This window comes from Zootoca vivipara, chromosome 1 (genome assembly GCF_963506605.1).
Source record: "Zootoca vivipara chromosome 1, rZooViv1.1, whole genome shotgun sequence".
Classification (NCBI taxonomy): domain Eukaryota; kingdom Metazoa; phylum Chordata; class Lepidosauria; order Squamata; family Lacertidae; genus Zootoca; species Zootoca vivipara.
Window position 1 is genome coordinate 117,821,049 of NC_083276.1, and position 19,192 is coordinate 117,840,240.

General features: G+C 43.8%; 1 protein-coding gene across 1 annotated transcript in view; it reads right to left on the reverse strand.

Annotated features, from left to right (window-relative positions):
- The window catches only part of MYO3B (myosin IIIB), a 253,454-nt gene that overhangs the window by 144,623 nt on the left and 89,639 nt on the right, over window positions 1-19,192 (reverse strand). The window contains exon 10 of the mRNA XM_060281215.1: window positions 2,523-2,678. Coding sequence (XP_060137198.1) covers window positions 2,523-2,678 — 156 coding nt within the window. The remainder of the gene's footprint in view (window positions 1-2,522; window positions 2,679-19,192) is intronic.

The following is a 19,192-nucleotide window of genomic DNA, read 5'->3' on the forward strand; positions in this document are numbered from 1 at the left end:
CAAAATGAAGGGGGAAGGGGGGAAAGGCCGCTAACAAAGTGGCACAGCTCCTGCCCTTCCCCCAACGGCCCTCAGCGAAGACACCCGGGGCGGTCTGCCCCCACCCATAGCTGCCAAGTATCCCGTTTTCACCAGGAAACTCCCCTTTTTCCTACCGTTTCCTGGCGGTCTCCCGTATCGGTTATTATCCCGTTATTCTCCCTTAAATCCGCTCCTGCCGGCGGCCATTTTTCTGGTGCCGCTTTGCCCTTCTATGGGCACCAGAAAATGGAGGCGCCAGCGCCGGAAGTCGCTTTTACTTGTATCCGGTCATGCATAGAAGCGACTTCCGGAGCTGGCGCCGCCATTTTCTGGTGCCCATAGAAGGGCAGAGCGCCACCGGAAGTTGCGTCTACGCAACCTCCGGTGTTGCGCAGCTGCCGATCCCGGATTTTTTGGTCCAGGACTTAGCAGGTATGCCCCCACCGCACCCCCTTCCTCCGCCCCTGACAGTCGGAGCAGAAGTCCAGGAATCCGTTTGGTAGAATGAGCAGGAAGGCCCCCGAAACACAGGAGGCCAACTTACTACCAGTATATTTTGAAGAAAATGGCAGCCATCTAAGGGGGGGGGGAGAATATGACTATTAAATGCAGAGTCAAAAATTACCTACCTGCACCACTGAATAAGCTTTTCCAGACATTGTATTCAGTATAGCACCTAGCTAGCCACAGACTACTATACTTCATTATAGCAATGATATCCACCTATTGCAGTCTGAAGTGACAGGTCTCTTTTCCACCTCAGAGTTCTCTTCATTCTGCTGGTGCACAGACCAGGCCTCTTACAGCGAACAAGTGGGCTTTTATCACCCATATAGGTATACTCTCAAAACAGATGATGAAATGAGAAATGTGGCCAGTGCACTCAAAGAGTCTTTTATTTTCTCTATCTGAGTGTGGAATCACGTGTCTATGTTTTTCATTAGTGTTTGGCGCAGCAGCCAAGTTTGCACCTTATGGCAGGCTTTTTTCTTTTGAAATTGCAAACGGCAGCCATCAACAGGGAGAGAATTCATGAGACAGTTTGCTTAAAAACAAGGAGGGGGGGATGGAAGAGAAACATAAAAGACGAGCCTCCTAAAGCGAGTCTGACTTCTAAACCCTTGCTTTAGAAGCATGTGGAATAATTCCAGTTGCAGTGAAATTAGGAAAGTCACACTCACCTTGAAACTGCATCTATTACTTTGTTTTTAAAGTTGTTGTTTTTTTTTTTTTTTTTAAAAGGCCTTGGGTTTTCAAATAGCACATTCACTCTGGCTGGATATGCACACACATTTTTATGACTTATGAATCATGACATTTAATTTTCTTCATCAACATTAGCAGGTATTTATTTACAATAATGGTTTACAGCTTATCTAGCAGCCAGACAAATTTCATATTACAAAATGATTGCAGAGCAGAGGAAGAGCCTTCATTTGCATTTAAATTCACTGTGAAAACAGCGAAATCCTGCCACCCTCTGGACAACCATGAAACCAAGAGATATTTCCTGCAGCTAGCCCTAGATTGGACTGGAAAAGAAGGTTTTCCTGGTGAATATTAAGTACCCAGCTATATACGAATACTAGTGGTAATATTAGGCCAATGGTTAACCAAAACATCAAGGTTTGGACCCTGAATGTTTCACCACTGTCACTTTATTATTCACATTTTGAATCTTCTGCCCTCCCTCCCCTCCCGAAAATCACAAAAATGAGCACGTTCCCTGCTAAGAGTTCATTTATTGATTAATGAACACTTGCATGCTATTGTTAGTCTTAGCAGTAAATCCAGGAAACTACTGGAATGTGACGCTCCCCTTATGGCTGAATGCGATTAAAAGACATGAATGAGAAAGTTGTTTCCCACTGTCTTGAAGCTCTCCATTTATATGGAATCTTGTAATTACTGTATGTAAGGATCCATAATAATTAGAGCAATATAGCAGCTCTAGTTAGGGGTAAACCTGTCATACATAAGAACTGATGGCTCCAGCTTACCTTCCAAGTCCAGAATCCGGGACCGGCAGCCGTGTGACATCTGAAGTTGCATCGACGTAACTTCCGGTGTCGCTTTGCCCTTCTATGGGCACAAAAAATGGCTGCCGCCGGCTTCAAAAGTAGCTTCTACGCATGACCGGAAGTGCGTCAACGCGACTTCCGGTGTCGGCAGCGGCCATTTTTGGTGCCCATAGATGGTAAGTAAAAACTAGGGTTTCCCGGGGAAAACGGGGTACTTGGCAGCTATGGGCTCCAGATGGGGCAAGGCAGCCCCATGGTCACTAAGATGCTTCTAGCTGATTCAAGTGCAGCACAGATGAGCGTCATCGATGGGAATGCCCATTGCGATGTTCCTTCGGCTGGGGCACACTGATCTTTCTTGGGCAAAAATCTTTAAGGCATTATATGATATCTGCGTATGCAGTATACAGTATGCCTCACAATTAAAAGTCATACATTTCTGGAACTTTGTAATACAGCTATAGCAAAATTGAACAGTACCTTGTCTTGGCTACGGAGCCTAAATGTTGTTGTGCTTGAATGAGATCTGCCAGCTGTTTTTGGAGTGCCATGTCTCTGCCATGGACCTGCCTTATGAAAGGATGTTCTAAAAGGTGAGTGACAGATGGGCGTTTTTCGAAGTCCTTGATTAGGCACCTGAAAAATGCAGCAGTTAAGTTACTTATACACAGATGGACACAAACATTCAGTTCTGTTAGAAACTGTTTACTTATTTCATAAAAATCTACACACCCACTTGATTGTGCAGTGGTACCTCTACTTACGAATTTAATGCGTTCCAAATGCATAAAAATTTGTAAGTCGAATCCCATAGGAATGCATTGGGAGAAAAAATTCGTAAGTAGAAGCAACCCTATCTAAAAATTCGTAAGTAGAAAAAATCCTATCTAAACCGCATCCAAGATGGCGGACGGAGCTCCATTCGTAAGTAGAAACATTCGTAAGTAGAGTTATTCGTAAGTAGGTCACAAAGCAATTTACAAAAGATAAAACAGTTAAAAAAAATCAAGGGGATTTTTATTTTTGTAACCCTACTTTAAAACATACAAGATTTAGGCCCAGAGATGGAAAGAAGTCCCTATCAGCAAAGAATTGCAGGTCAAGTGGATGGATTATGCTGAAATGGCTAAAATGACTGGAAGAATCAGAAATTGGGAAGACCAAAATTTTAACAAGGAATGGGGAAAATTTATAACTTATCTTAAAGACCACCATAAACACTTAAGATTGTTAGTAGGATTGCAATATCACTTGTAGTTTAATGGCAAATTTTGGACACAATGGAGAGGTAAAAGATTTGGATTATCATAAAAGATGCAGGAGGAAATGATTAACAATAGGACCCACAAAGGGGAGGAGGGAAGTCCAGGAAATTCTTTGGAATCTTGTTTTTATGTTGTTTGTTGGCTATGTGTAAAATTTTAATCTGAAAAACCAAATAAATAAACTACACACACACATACACACACCATATTTTTTCCATGTATAAGACTATATTTCCCCCCTATTTTTTCAAGTTTAAGACTGCGGGTCATCTTATACACGGATAGTGTATAAGACAGGGGCGTGTTATACATGGAAAAATACGGTGTGTATATAAAACATACAAAATCTAAAATACCTAAACAGATTACAATTACTCTACTACCCACTGTTTATTTCTGCTATTTTGCTTTTAGATACAGACTCTTATAATGTGTGAAATGCTTGGGTGTCTTATATGTGGGAGCAAGTATCTCAACAGAGTCACTAAACTCCAAAACCCACCCACATGATAACAAAGACCACCACAGCCAATCACAAATGAACAACCACGCCCTAGGCCAACTCCAACCTCTCTCACCACCAAAGGAACACAAGCAAACAAAAGAGAACCTACACAAGCAACGCTGACATCAAACACTACATATATTAAGTAAAATAGAAGCATCGCCACCCAACCCCACCCAACCAACCTCCCCGTCTACCTCTCTTCCCCCCTTCTTCCCAATGTCTCAACAAATGAAACTGATTTGTAAAAATGATCAATGGGGAAAATACGAGAGAGAGACATTGCACATACTTTTGTAAATCAAGAAACCTTTAATAAAAAATACTTTAAAAAAACAGAGTCACTAAACTTCATACAGCACTATACTTAAAAAGGACAAAATCTGAATAAAATATTGGGTGATTTCCAACATTCCCCAAGCAGAAGTCCATGTACGTGTGTCTTGAAGAGATTCTGGGTGTATGGGATAGGATACTACAGCAAGGAGGAAAGGAGGGGGGAGTCCCGTCCTCGTGGAAATCCATTCCACTCGCAGGTGAGCAGAAATTGACATCACCCCATACCCTTTAAAAATTCAGAGTGCAACATTACAACTCATGTCATAGAATCATAGAGCTGGAAGGGACTCTGAGGGCCATCGAGTCTAACCCCCTGCAATGCAGAAAACTCATCTAGGTCATACATGATGGATGGCCATCCAACCTCTACTTAAAAATGCCCAATGAAAGATTTCACTGCCTCTTGTGGCTGAGCAGCTCTTAACTGTCAAAATGTTTAGAAACTTTTTAGTAACAATTTTATAACACATTGTTCACATGTATTATTGAATGATAATTGAATGAGGTGACTACCGTAGGTGCTGGTCGAATGAAACAAGCCAGCCAAAACTGACCAGAATTATTTGGCATTACATTTTAAAGGAAACACAGTCACTGTGGTGCTTAGCTGTAATTGCAGTCAGAGGTCCTAATCCTGCTAATGTTATCTGAGATAAAAGTGTCACAGAAAAGAATGCTAGCACGTCAGTCATAACTAACTTCAGGGATGACTAGCTTTTGCTCAGTCTGGAGGGCTCTCAATTAGTTTATCAATATAAATAAATGGCTTAATAAAAGAAACTATCAGAAAAGAATAGTTCATTGCCAAGGCAGAAAAGACTCACAGAAAGCAGTACAAGGTAGAGAGCTTTGAAGGTCTGAACACATTCTAACTATAAAACTTGACACTGTGCAATTGGCAAGGCATAAAAGAAGCTAAAATTCAGAATAACATGGCTTCAGATTAAGCAAAAATAATGTGTTCTAAATACAGAAATGTACTGAAGAGTCAGAAAAAATCTTTTTCAGAACACACCCTATTATGTCTGATCACGTTAGTTTGTTAAACTTGATTTGGTTCAGTCGTATTAGAGAACCATTTGGGAACCAAGAGAATATAAGCTCTAATGTACCGTGATAATTATTTCCTGAATCTACCCTATAGTTTCCAAGAGTTTCATATTAGTTCCAGCCTGAACTGAATTTGTTTGACTGCGCATTTTCAGATTCACATGTTCAATTCTATATTTCAGATTTACCAATGCCCTGTGAAGCAATCGTTTTCACATAAACACTCTTAAAACTGCTTTGGGACAAACAATGAGAGCCATTTTACACAGCCGGGCAATAAAAACAGCATATTTTAAAAGTTCAACAGGTGATCAGCATCCGTGACAATGTAGTGTTTTACACACACACACACACACACACACACACACACACACACACACACACACCTCAACATCTGTATTATTTCATTAATAAGAAAAGGACAAAATATACTCACGACACTAAGCCCAGCCTGTGTTAACTTGAAAGAATCATCCTTAAGTAACACCTGCCTGTTGAAATACCTTTCAAAAATAATTTGGTTGCACAGAGCTCTTCTGTATATTTCAAAGTAAAGCAGCCTAGAAAACATTCTATTTTACAAACGAGCAAGAGACTCTAGGATCCCCTGTGAACTGGAGCCTCCTAATATAAAAGCTAAAGCAACAAAAACCACCTTATATCTATCCTCCTCTCCTGCAGAGGTTATAAATACCGCTCCTACCCTCCCATGTAACGAAATCAGTCATTTGGCTTCTGTGTTTCTTTTGTTTTCTTACCCATCATTTAAAACAAAAACAAAAAAGCCACTGTGGCCCCATCTAAAAAATATTATGCTTGTCAATCTCTCTTCCAAGTTTATATCCTCCTTTGTAGAAAAGGTGAGAGACTCACTAAATACCAACTGCCAGCTACAGTAGGAGAAAACAGCAAGGCAATTGAAAACGGCCCATTTTTAATGGCACAACTGGTTCTTTATGGCGACTTCCTAGAATTAAAGGCCAGTACGAAAAGTGAACCCATTTGAACAGTGCTGTGCATACACATTTCAGCTATGGCTCTCCTCTCTAAGCTGCCTAGAATACCAGAAGAAGAAGTATCTGAAGAAGTGTGCATGCACACGAAAGCTCATACCAATGACAAACTTAGTTGGTCTCTAAGGTGCTACTGGAAGGATTTTTTTTAATTTTGTTTAGAATACCAGAGCTTGCTCAGCACTGGAAACCATGAAGGAGGAAATCCAAGTAGCTTCACCTGCAGCAGCTGAGATCATAAATGGTTTCTTGATGTGATGCAAAATCTTGATTACTCCATTACCACGGAAGGAATTCAAATCTTCTGGTTATGCTGACAGCGCAAGCATTTCTGCTTGTCAGATGGAACAATTCCCCCTGTCCTCCTCCAACATGTGGGTTCTTCTCGACCAGGCATCCCCAAACTTCAGCCCTCCAGATGTTTTGGACTACAATTCCCATCTTCCCCAACCACTGGGGCCAAGACATCTGGCGGGCCGCAGTTTGGGGATGCCTGTTCTTGACTCTCCAGAGAGGGTTTGGGAGAGGCAGGGGTGCACAGGGGAAGGGGGGGAAGTCCTATTAACAGAAACCCTCGCACTGGCTTCCATTAGTGGGCCAGGTTAGTTGAATACACAGCTCTAACAAGATGCCCATGAGAAGCCTGCCAGCAGGACCCAAGGGCAACCATTGTGGCTTTCCCCAAAGAATGCTGGGTTTTGTAGTTTAGTGAGGCTGAGAATTAGCAGCCCCTCTTCCTAGAAGACTACAACCCCCAGAACGCCTTGGGTTAAAAGCAGTGGCAGAGGATCCTCTTTTGCCATTTGAGATGAAACGGGGAGGGCTTCCCTGTTACTGCTGCCACCTGCCCCGCTGCCTATACAGTATCGCCAGGGGAGAAGCAGTGCTGGCAACAGCACCTATTTCAGGTGCAATCTCAGGTGCACTCTGCAAGATCTCACCATAAATCAGAACCAACGCCAGTCTCTTTTCTCCAATGGTGGTGGAGGTGGCGGGTGCCCATGGGGACACGGCCTCAGGGGCTTCAGCCGTGCCAGAATGACGTATAAGCTAAACAAGCTATAGCTTAGGGCCCTACTCTCTCTCTAGCAATGCTGTGGGCTTTCAAAATATGTTTTGGGGGAAATTGTTTTGGGAAATACATCATTTTAAGAAACCTAGAATGCTAAACCTTAGAAATCTCCCTGGTCTAGGGCTTCTTCAGTATATTAAAAAATGCCCAGCTTATCTTTGAACAAGAGGAAAGGTCATAATGATTGTGGTTGTGCTGCCCTACATTGTTTTGGGCCCCCCAAAACATACTTCTTCTTAATTGTATTTCAGTTCAACAATGACTTTGATAAAATACATATTTTGTTATCTGCAAATGGCTTCGGATACCTATTAGGTATCTACCTATTACCGTCCATATTAGGTATCTACCTATTAAAGGTAAAGGTAAAGGGGCCCCTGACCATCAGGTCCAGTCGTGTCCGACTCTGGGGTTGCAGCGCTCATCTCGCTCTATAGGCCAAGGGAGCCGGCGTTTGTCCGCAGACAGCTTCCAAGTCATGTGGCCAGCATGACAAAGCTGCTTCTGGCAAACCAGAGCAGCACCCGGAAACGCTGTTTACCTTCCCGCCGGAGCGGTCCCTATTGATCTACTTGCACTTTGATGTGCTTTCGAACTGCTAGGTGGGCAGGAGCTGGGACCGAGCAATGGGAGCTCACCCCGTTGCAGGGATTCGAACCGCCGACCTTCTGATCAGCAAGCCCTAGGCTCTGTGGTTTATCCCACAGCGCCACCTGGGTCCCTTAACCTATCACCGTCCATAAATTACCATATAGCATAAATTACCATATAGCATATATTCAACACAAAAAACAGCGACAATTTGTTGTTGACAAAGGACAGCTGGACATATAAAGGGCCCCATTACCTTCAGTAGCTTAGGGCCTCATCAAACCCAAATCTTGCCCTGGGCTTTGGGCACCTGAGGCAGTGGGCTCACCTCGCCTAATGTCTTGGCCAGCCCCGAGGCAAAGAGAATAGCTACTATATGAGTTAAAAGTTTGTAGATATCTTTGGGAACCTACTTGCGTTGAGCTCTGGATCCCCTTGATAAGTTCTGTAGCCCAGACGGTGGTTTTAGGGTGTCCTACTGAGGAGACTTTAGAACTCAGGGATGGAACCAGAAGGGCGACCTCTTTCAATATCCAAGGCAATTTCTTCATAGCAGCTGCCACTCTTCCCCCTTAAACCAATCTAGCACCCAGTCTCCAGTTCATTCAGAGGAGATTAATTTAATGTGCCATTCTCAAGCCAACCTAGCCAGCATCACATCAGCAATTGTTAAGGTTACAAAGCATGCTACTTTATGAGATGGCACTGCTAAATATAGGGCAGCACAACCACAGTCATTAGGAACTTTCCTCTTGTTGAAAGATAAGCTGGACATTTTTTTAATATACTGAAGAAGCCCTAGACCAGGGAGATTTCTAAGGTTTAGCATTCTAGGTTTCTTAAAATGACGTATTTCCCAAAACCATTTTCCCCAAATCATATTTTGAAAGCCCACAGCATTGCTAGCCTTATAATGAAAAGTAACCTATGGAATAAATAATATATAGCTCTAGAGAACTATCCTAGATAACCTCAGCTACACCTACTGATCTGGGCCAGATTTAGGTTTGATGAGGCCCTAAGCTACTGAAGTAATGTCCAGCTGTCCTTTGTCAACAAATGGTCACTGGTTTTTGTTGTTGTTGAATATATGCTATATGGTAATTTATGGACCTAATAGCTATCTAAAGCCATTTGCACATGTAGCCCTGCAACCAGTCTATGCAGAATGTAGGCACCCTATATACAGAAATGAGCAAACCAGTGATATTTTAGGGAGCAGGCTAGCAGGCAGGGCCCATGACTTACATCGTAGGAGCCTACACAACACAAAACACTGTTGCTGTATGTAGGTTTTATTTGTTTTTTATCTTATATTTTGGAAATGTACACCATTGGTTTTTTCCTTTAATTTGTTGGGGGGCGGGGAGAGTGGGGCCCTAAGCTGCAGCTTGTTTAGCTTATACGTAAATCCGGCACCGCTACTGATAGACTGTGTGTCAGCTCACAAAGGAGAAGTTCTGTTCCATCTACAAGGGAACAAGGCCAGCCCAAGGCTTTTGCTTCCTGAGGTGAAGGACGCAATGGTGTCCCTACCATAGCTGCCAAGCCTCCCATTTTCCGCGGGAAACCCCCGTATTTAAACCCGTTTCCCGCTGTTATCCCGAACAGAGAAAAATCCCGTAAATCCCCCGGATTTCCTACCTGCCAGGGAGGCTCCTTCTGCGCATGTCCGGACATGCGTAGAACCGATTTCGGGTGCCACTCTGCCCATGTCTGGGCACCGGAAATCGGGCAGAGCGGCACCAGAAGTTGCTTCTACGCATGTCCGGACATACGTAGAAGCGACTTTCGGTTCCGCGCCGCTGCTGATCCCGGATTCTTCTTACTGGGAGTTGGAGGGTATGGTCCCTAACATTCCACATAGAGAAGCCAATTGGTCGGCCTTGGATTCTTTCTTCAACAATGATAAGAGGGCGATAATGTCTAACTGCTCCTAAGGCGGCTGGTTTAACAGTAGCACTTGAAGAAGACTTAAGGAGTTGCACATTAACAGTCACTTTAACAAATGTTCCTATTGACTAGTGTTATGGTTCTATTTTGCCCTAATGGATGACCATTGTTAATGTATGAGTAAAATATACTGAAAAGCAAACAAATGCTGCGTATATTGACCTCAACGGATGCAAATCCATCACCTAATTTGAAATTCCGGCACCTTCCATCATGTTTTCCCCAAGCTGAAAAGTAATCCTCAGAATTCATTAGTGTCATTACGTTAAACAGAGGTGGCAGCCATTAGTTGTCTGCTGGGTTACTAAAATCTAATATTACAGGTTCCTAAACAACAATTTCATTCTGTCACAATTACAGGCAGGCAAAGATGAAGCATTTGTTAAGACGGGAACAAGCAACACAGAGGCCTAATTCACAGGCAAGCGGCTTGCATTTGGATGATAACATTGTTGAGGCAGAGAGAGCTATGTGCACAATGTAAACTGCCATTTTTCTGCAGCCAGCAAATCGGAAGAATGAAAGGGGAACCAGCTGGTGTGAACAAATATTTACGAATGAACAAACGGATAGAAAATAGATTTCACAACCGAAGCAGAGGTGGTGGCATATCTTTTCAGAAACAGATCTCCTTCACCAAAGAAAACATGATGATGGGCAGAACAGATATAGCCCAGTATTTGCATTTATTTCTTAAACTGGAGATGGGAGCAACATATTAACCAAGGGCAGCAGCTATCAAACTTTCCACTTTCCAGGAACAATGAGTCCACATTGAATAATCTGGTAAGCTTCCCAAAGTATGTATCTGCAGGCAGTGGATAAATGTAAAGGGCTCCATGCCAGTAATCATTTCATCGGATGCGGACATCTGCAGAGAGCAGCTCGCTTGGGTAGAGATCTAGGCACATAGGCTTTCCCCCGTAGTATGCTTGGACATCAAGGATACAGAAAGGATACTTAATCATATAATACATAAAGGTAAAGTTAAAGAGACCCTGCCAAGTTGCTGTCAGAGAAATAAGGGACCGGGCCGGAAATAGCAGACTGGAAGTAGTGCTGCCGCCATTTTGGAACGGGGCGGAGCATGCTCAGAAGTGACTTTTGATGCTGCTTTGCCCAGTTCCAAAATGGCCACCTCACTAGAATAAACCGGGGGGGGGGGAATCCGTTTTTTCAGCTAGGAACAGCTGGAAAAACGGGGATTTCCTGGGGAAAACGGGAGACTTGGCAGCTATGAGGTCCAGTCGTGGACAACTCTGGGGTTGTGGCACTCATCTCGTGTTATTGGCCGAGGGAGCCGGCGTACAGTTTCCGGGTCATGTGGCCAGCATGACCAAGCCGCTTCTGGCGAACCAGAGCAGCGCATGGAGGAGCAGGGACCGAGCAACGGGAGCTCACTCCGTCGCGGGGATTCAAACCGCCGACCTTCCGATCAGCAAGCCTTAGGCTCTGTGGTTTAACCCGCAGCACCACCCGTGTCCCATATAATACATGAAGAGAGCTTTAAAGGAAACTGAATACTCCACCCATCTGATTGGATTGCCCTAGACACTTTGGGTGGCTTCAAACATATATAAAAACATAATAAAACATTTAAAAAACCTTCCCTATACAGGGCTGCCTTCAGATGGCTCAGATAACTTCACACCCTCCAAAATTTCGCCAATGAAAATAGGGGCATCCTACCATACCCCCACCCAATATTTCGCCAATGAAAATAGGGACATCGTAGGGAAAAGTGGGACATTCCAGGATCAAATCAGAAACTGGGACAGCTTATGTAAATCTGGGACTGTCCCTGGAAAATAAGGACACTTGGAGTGGCTGACATTGAGAACAAGGTACGGTACTTGCTGTGGGTCACTCGCTTTTCCCCTTTAATGCTTTGCTGTCATATTTTTAATTTACTCCAACCCTGAGAGCCAGAAGTTGAAGAAAAAGTTCTTATGAGGTGATGATGATTTGTAACAAGCTGCTGGATATTTCCAATAATGACTGTGGCCCTAATCCTGTGATGGCTTCTTTGGAAGTCAACATGGAACACAGTATTGCTAGTTTTGCTATGAAAAGTTGGTAACACGCTCTTCAGTCCAAAGTTTCCCAGAATGGCTCAAGAGATTTAAAACCAACAGAATACAAATCACATAATTTCTAAAGTCAACAAAATCAGCATAAAAACGGAGCAACAGACCCAAACTGTTCTGGATCTTGTGAAAGACTTGTGAAAATATTTAAAAAAAACTCAGCTGGTGCCAAAAGGACATCAAATTTGAAATAAGACAAATTTTTCTGAGGAGAGTGCATTCCAGAGCCAGGAGGCCATGGCAGAAAAGGCCCTGTCCCCTCAATGGTCACCACCGGCCTCACTTCTGAGGGTGGGGAAACAGGCATCTAATGATCTTAATACCTGGAGCAGGTTCATGAGTGAAAAGGTGAACCTTTCTATGCCCTGATCCCAACCTGTTCAGGGCTTTAAAGGCAAGAGCTACAACCCAGCTCCAAGCAGCCTTCAAAGTCAGGTCCACATAAAATGTTTTACAGTAGTCTAAACAAGATGTAGGGGTGCGGGTGGCACTGTAGTCTAAACCCAATCGGAAGGTTTGCAGTTTGAGTCCCTACGATGGGATGAGCTCCTGTTTGTCATGGTCCGGTCGGCGGTGGGTTGAAGCCCTGGCTGAGGACATCAGGACCAGAGGCAAGATGGTGGTGTAGAAGCAGGAACAGGTGCAGGGCTGAGGGTCCAGCAGCAGGCAGTCGCAGGGTCAAGGAGCAAGGTGTCGGCAAGGTCGAGGAGCAAGGCAGGGATAGCGTTGCTGTGGCAAAGAGCTGAAGGAAAATGCTGAGCTTTTATCCCTCCCAGCTCCTGCCACCAGGTGCAGTGAGGTATCAAGTGGCCTCACCTGAGTGGCCACTCCTTGCTTCTCCAGCACAAGCTGAGGCAGGCCCCAGTCCTGCAAAGCACTACAGGCCCCAGAGCCTGACTCCCGCCCATACTCCTGACACCGTTGTTCAGTCCCAGCTCCTGCCCACCTAGCAGTTCAAAAGCACATCAAGTGCAAGTAGATAAATAGGTAGTGCTCTGGTGGGAAGGTAAACGACATTTCCGTGCGCTGCTCTGGTTCACCAGAAGCGGCTTAGTCATGCTGGCCACATGACCCGGAAGCTGTCTGCGGACAAACACCGGCTGCCTCGGTCTATAGAGCGAGATGAGCGCACAACCCCAGAGTTGTCCGTGACTGGACCTAACGGTCAGGGGTACCTTTACCTTTAAACAAGACGTAATAGCAAAGCAAGTCACATCTGTAGCGGGCAGCTGCATGTCACAAAATCAGCTGCAACTCAGATGTTAATTTTCCCCTCCATTAAACACTTCAGCAGTCCCACCAAGGATTCTCCTGATAAGAAAGCTGAACCACTCTCTACTCCCCTGAGGCAAATCCCCTTACACTGATGACAGACGGGGAGGTGGATGGAATTATTTCCTCCTGCGCATATAAACAATAATAACAAATGTCCATCTCCAGTCTTACAAAGCTCTTTTCCGAATCTTTAAAATCTCATCTAGCTTTTAAATTGGAATTACAGAGACATTAATAGTCAAAGGAGGTCCTAAGATTATACCAGTTGCTCACAGAAATGGCAGGGCGGAACAGCTATATCCTTCTACATACACCACAGCCTCATCAGAGATGTTGAATCCATTTTAGTGAGAGAACGAGATAAATTCAAAACAACAAGCAATCCAGCAACACAACAGCAGGAACGTTTACTGTATTATTATTATTTTAAGCCAGGTTTTTCAAAGGCTTAATGGTTGTCGCAGTGGGGATGGGAAGGGTAAACAGGCACAGGGGAATTTTGCTGACTGAGGCAATGAACAAGCTACCCCTCCCATTCATAGCTGCCAAGTTATCCCTTTTTTTAAGGGAAATTCCCTTATGCTGAATAGGCTTCCTCGCGAGAAAAGGGAAAAGTTGGCAGCTATGCTCCCATTTAATGTACAGAAGCTGGCTGGACCAGCAGTTGAATATGGATTCAACATATTCCGTTACTTCAGAGGGCAGCAGGCTAGTATAGGAGCACAGGGCTTCTTCTTATTTGGCAATCACTCTTAGCTGAGTAAGATTGTCTTCCATGAACACGGTTTTAACAGTAAGTGACTGTGGAGGCCAATTCTGGAACCACACGTCCTTCCACAGTGGGGACATTGGTTTCCAGGCAGGAGTTGATCATGGTGAAGGTTTGCCAAGCGTGCCTTCCTCTTAGCTCCTTTCGTCCTGAGTTTTAGTGTCTTCAAAGCCCATGACACCTTTGGTAAAGGCTGTTCTCCAACTGGAGCACTCACAGGCCAGTGTTTCCCAATTGTCGGTGTTTATATTACATTTTTTAATATTTGCCTTGGGAGAGTCTTTAAACCTCTTTTGTTAACCACCAGCATTACGCTTTCCACTTTTAAGTTCAGAATAGAGTACAGTACAGTAGTTGCATCGGAAGATGATAATCAGGCTTCCAAACAACATGGCCAGTCCAACCAAGTTGATGTTGAAGAATCATTGTTTCAACACTTTGCTTCTTCCAGTACACTGGCATTAGTTCGCGTGTCTTCCCAAGTGACGTGTAAAAATTTTCGGAGACACCGTTGATGGAATCTTTCGAGGGCAAGCTACACGGCACATATACGGTAGCACTGTTCTCCAACACCTCACCACAACTCACTCTCCACACATCTCAACATATGCTGCCGGAGGCAGATGACACACACTGCCCGATAGCAGGGCTGGCCCTGAGGGAGAAGGGCCACATTATGAGAACTGAAAAGCAAACCTTTGGGAAAACAAATCTAAATGGTTAGTCCCTTCACCTTACTATAAACAAACACCTGCCTGAATGACTCACTCTTCCCCCACCACCCTAGCATTTGCCACCTAAGGCAACTGCCTCTCTCAGCCCAACGGCAGGGCCAGTCATGAGGGGAAAGAACACAATTCGTTACACCCAGCACTGAAAGGCAAGTTTCTTTGGGGATGATGCTTTGTTCCCCCTCCCATTTCCCCCTCATACGCAACCATCTGCCTGAATGCCTCATCTCTTGCTTCTCCCGTGTGTAGACAGGTGGACGAGAACAAGCACATCATGAAACCCATTTGTAATAATGACCCAGTGATGCGTCTGCTCTTTCGCATCTGCTCATCTGTTCCCGCTACCTGCCTGTCTTCAGACTGCTGCATTATATTGCTGTTGTTGAAAAGAAAAGGAAGGGAAACGGGGATAGCTTTGCCTGCGGCCATTTTTTTTGTTTTCCTTTTGTCTTTCATCACAATTCCATAGGATCCCTGCTATCACCGTGTACCCAGGCAGCATTATCTCTCGAGCTGCATCGCCTTTCAGGAAAATCACCCCCCTGCCACCCAAATAACAGAGGTGCCTTGAGGACATGTGTCCAAAGTAGCATGATAAACAACTGATTTGTTTTTATTTTTTTGCTACCTACTGCTACACCCAGGTTCCACAAAGCAGGATTCAGTGTATTGCAAGGTATTCAATTATCAAGTGCATAATATACATTCTAGTACACAAGGCACATTTATGTATCTATCGATCCACCCCTTAGAACCAGGTATCATAAATTTATAATCCTTCCTGCTGGAAAGAGAAACACTCGACTACTGGAATGCCACCAAACCGAGCTGCAATAAATCCTCTGGCAGCAAAATTATTTGAGCACCTGCCCCCCAACAGCTTTAACTTACTGAAGGCACTGAGAAATATAAGAGGACTCAGGTTCAGTTCTGAGGAAAATAAAGAGCTTACAAGTGAGTAAATTCTTAGCCAGTCATCCAAGCTTATGGGAATAAACTTCACTGGAGCGGGGAAGCTTAGCATCATAGGCCACATGCAACCACCTAGTCCTCTCTGTCTGATTCCTGGGACTTTTCCATGGTCACCCCTCACTCCCAGGCCACATCCTCTCTCCACAAGTGACACTCTCCACAAGTGACATTGTTTCTCCTCTGAGCCCTCCTCAAGTTCTTTTGCCCAGGTGAAATGTGTACTTGGACTATGATAATTCCTCTCGCTTGTCTGGATGGAGGATGGAAGGATTTGGGGGGTGGTAGAAGCCTCCGGTTTTTGGATGGCTAAAACTGTCCAAAGCTAAGAATCCCATTCATTACTTCAACCACTTTTCAGTCTGCACTCAGCAGACCACACAGCCACAATAGAACATGGGAAGTCTGTGGGTAATATATATAATGGGTTAGCCCCTAGTGGAACATCTTGACCCCAAATAACAGCTCAGGAGATGGACATATCTTGCTAAACGGCCACAGTGCTGGGATTGTTTTTGTGTTTTGTTTTGTCCTGCAAACTGATCTGAATGAGCCCTCTGGTTTTTCCATAACCAGAGACTATCCATCCAGCAAGGAAATGTTTCTCAAAAACAAAAACAAAAAAAGGCGGCAAGGAACAGAGGAAGGTGGTGCTTTACTGCTTTTTAAGACACGGCGAAGACGTAACAAGAATGTGCCCACCAATCAATAACTTTAAATTAAACTGACTATTATAGAAAGTTCACAAAATGCCCTGGGCACAAAAGTAGAAGGTTGCATTATGTGGATGGTATGTGGTATCTGTCAGTAGTGACACACAGGCATTGCCCAATAGGTGCAGTCATACACTTCACTATAGCAATAAAAGCAGTAGCTGGGGGCAAGTCTTTTAATGTCTTGCTGACAAAGTATGAGACTTTGGGTGCTGACAAAATGCAACAATGCACAGCAGAAGGGCTACTTTGAGACAGAATGCCTACTCAGCTGTTGAATAAAACACCTACAATGATACAGTATTGTACTACATAAACTCTTTTGGAAAAGCCCTTGGTTCATATTCCACAATGGGTGGCCTCAAAAATGTATCAAATCCACTCGTAATTCAGTTGCAAGGATAGATGTGAACAGACACCGAAAAATTGTATAAGAATACTTGTAGTAGTAGCAGCAGTCTTTAACATTTTGGTTAAATATGTATCAAACGTATGTTCTGAATAGTTGCAGCCTTTGTTTTTCAACCTGCCCATGAAGTATGTCATAGTCATAATCAGGAGGGTTTTGAGTAAATGTGAAATAGCCTTTCCAGAGGTTGAATAATAAAAAATTAGGATACACCTTCTTAATCTGCTCCTCCACAGTAACACTTGATCAGGAAATGACCAATTCCAGTTACTTAAGCCTTTTATCTGTTCAGTTCTTCAAAGGGAGCAAACTTTTAAAACAATTTTGAACTTCAAAGGGATTGATGGCTAATTGCATGGCTCTGTTCAGAAAGGCTTTCTTTAAAGTTTTGTTGTTTTGTAGAGAAACCAAGACAGAATTTGAGGTGTAACTTAAGCAAGCTAACCCTCTTCATTCTGTGGAATGAAATTAAATGAAATAAGTGAGAACTTGCTCTTGTCTAAGATTATCTGGATAATTTTTTTTTGTAGTTTTGATAAATAAAGTTGGAGCCTCTAAAACCTTCTTGCTTAAGGTAACACAATCAGCTGTTTTGTACGTCACACTAAACCATGGTTTGGTAAGATATTCATGAGCAGGAACAAGCTGTGGCAAGAGTTGGACACATTATTCCTCTCCTCTTCTTGCATCACTGGGTGAAAGATTTTGGCAGCTTCCCCCTTACTTTCTTTGACTCTCATTTTATTGTGCCATCCAGATGGGAGATCCTGGTTTATAACAACATCTGGGCAGATTCAAAACAAGTCAGCTTAAAGCTGTCATTTCCGAAGCTGCTATGGTAACCTAACCTGAGTTTGTTATAAACCACAGTTCCCAGTTTGTCACAACATGACAACCAAGTTTAAGGGAAAACAAATAAAAGCTTTCCTTTTTTTCCACCCTGCAGCTGTTTGGAAGGTGGCGATGGGAGAGGAGGGCGCATGTAGGACCACGGCCCACAGCAATTCCTTTCTGCTCATGTATATCTCACTAAACCATGGATTAGCATGCTATGTGAACTGGGCCAATATAAAAACTGGAACTGTTCACTGCACTCCTTATGTATATATAGTGGACCCAGGTGGCGCTGTGGGTTAAACCACATAGTCTAGGGCTTGCTGATCAGAAGGTCGGTGGTTCGAATCCCTGCAACGGGGTGAGCTCCTGTTGTTCGGTCCCAGCTCCTACCCACCTAGCAGTTCGAAAGCACATCAAAGTGCAAGTAGATAAATAGGGACCGCTCCGGCGGGAAGGTAAACGGCGTTTCCGTGCGCTGCTCTGGTTCGCCAGAAGCAGCTTTGTCATGCTGGCCACATGACCCAGAAGCTGTCTGCGGACAAACGCTGGCTCCCTTGGCCTATAGAGCGAGATGAGCACCGCAACCCCAGAGTCGGACACGACTGGACCTGATGGTCCTTTACCTTTACCTTTTATGTATATATGTCATATGATACAATACGTATCAAGACAGAATGAACACATAACCATGAATGTAAAGCTAAGGAAAACCTGGAAGTAAATGTATCACGCTGTGGTCGCAAATTCCCCCGCCTCAGAAACTCAACCCCCAAGCCTTTAATAGCTGAGCGATGAAAAGTAATTAAGTGCTGTTCCTCTCCACACTGAGAAAGGGTAAATTTCTCTTATTGTAAAAAAAAAAATTGTAAGGATCGGCAGCTGGCTCAATCTTGCCTCCAAAGACTTCTTGTCTGTCCCCTGTTGTAGCACCCCAATCAAATTCTTGCCACCCCATTAGGCATGTCAGACATGCCCCTGTTCCCACTCTTTTCCCAGTGGGTCCATGGCTACAATTTTAAAATAATTGCTGACCAGGACTGTGTTCTCTTACTAAATATATATCGAATCTACTGAACAACACCAATGTGCCAACAATAAAAAGGCAATTCTGCACAAGCTAAAGAAAACTGGCATGTGAAGCAGAGCACTTGCTCTGAACGAGACCCTAAAAGGATTTGGTGATGACAGCTAGAGGGGGAGAATGGCTGTATTAGAGCTGAATTCAGAAATGCACTTGTCTGAAGACGCACACTCCCTTCTATGTAGCTACATAGGTCTGGACCACAACTTGAACCAGATAAGCTTGTTATGCAAATTACAGTCAACATCAGGGAGGAGGTAGATAATGGAATTACTGAAAATTCAACCACTCATCACAAGGGTGACGGGAACATCAGGCATGGTCCTAACATTCGGATAAAAGGCACAATGGACTTGTTACAATCATTTCTTTTAATTTATCAAAATGAAACTGTCACAAGCCAGGCACTGACAAATGCATAACTAATGCATATAAATGAGTCATTTATCACTAACGGCCAAACAGTTCGATGCTGTACAGCTTGATGCTTT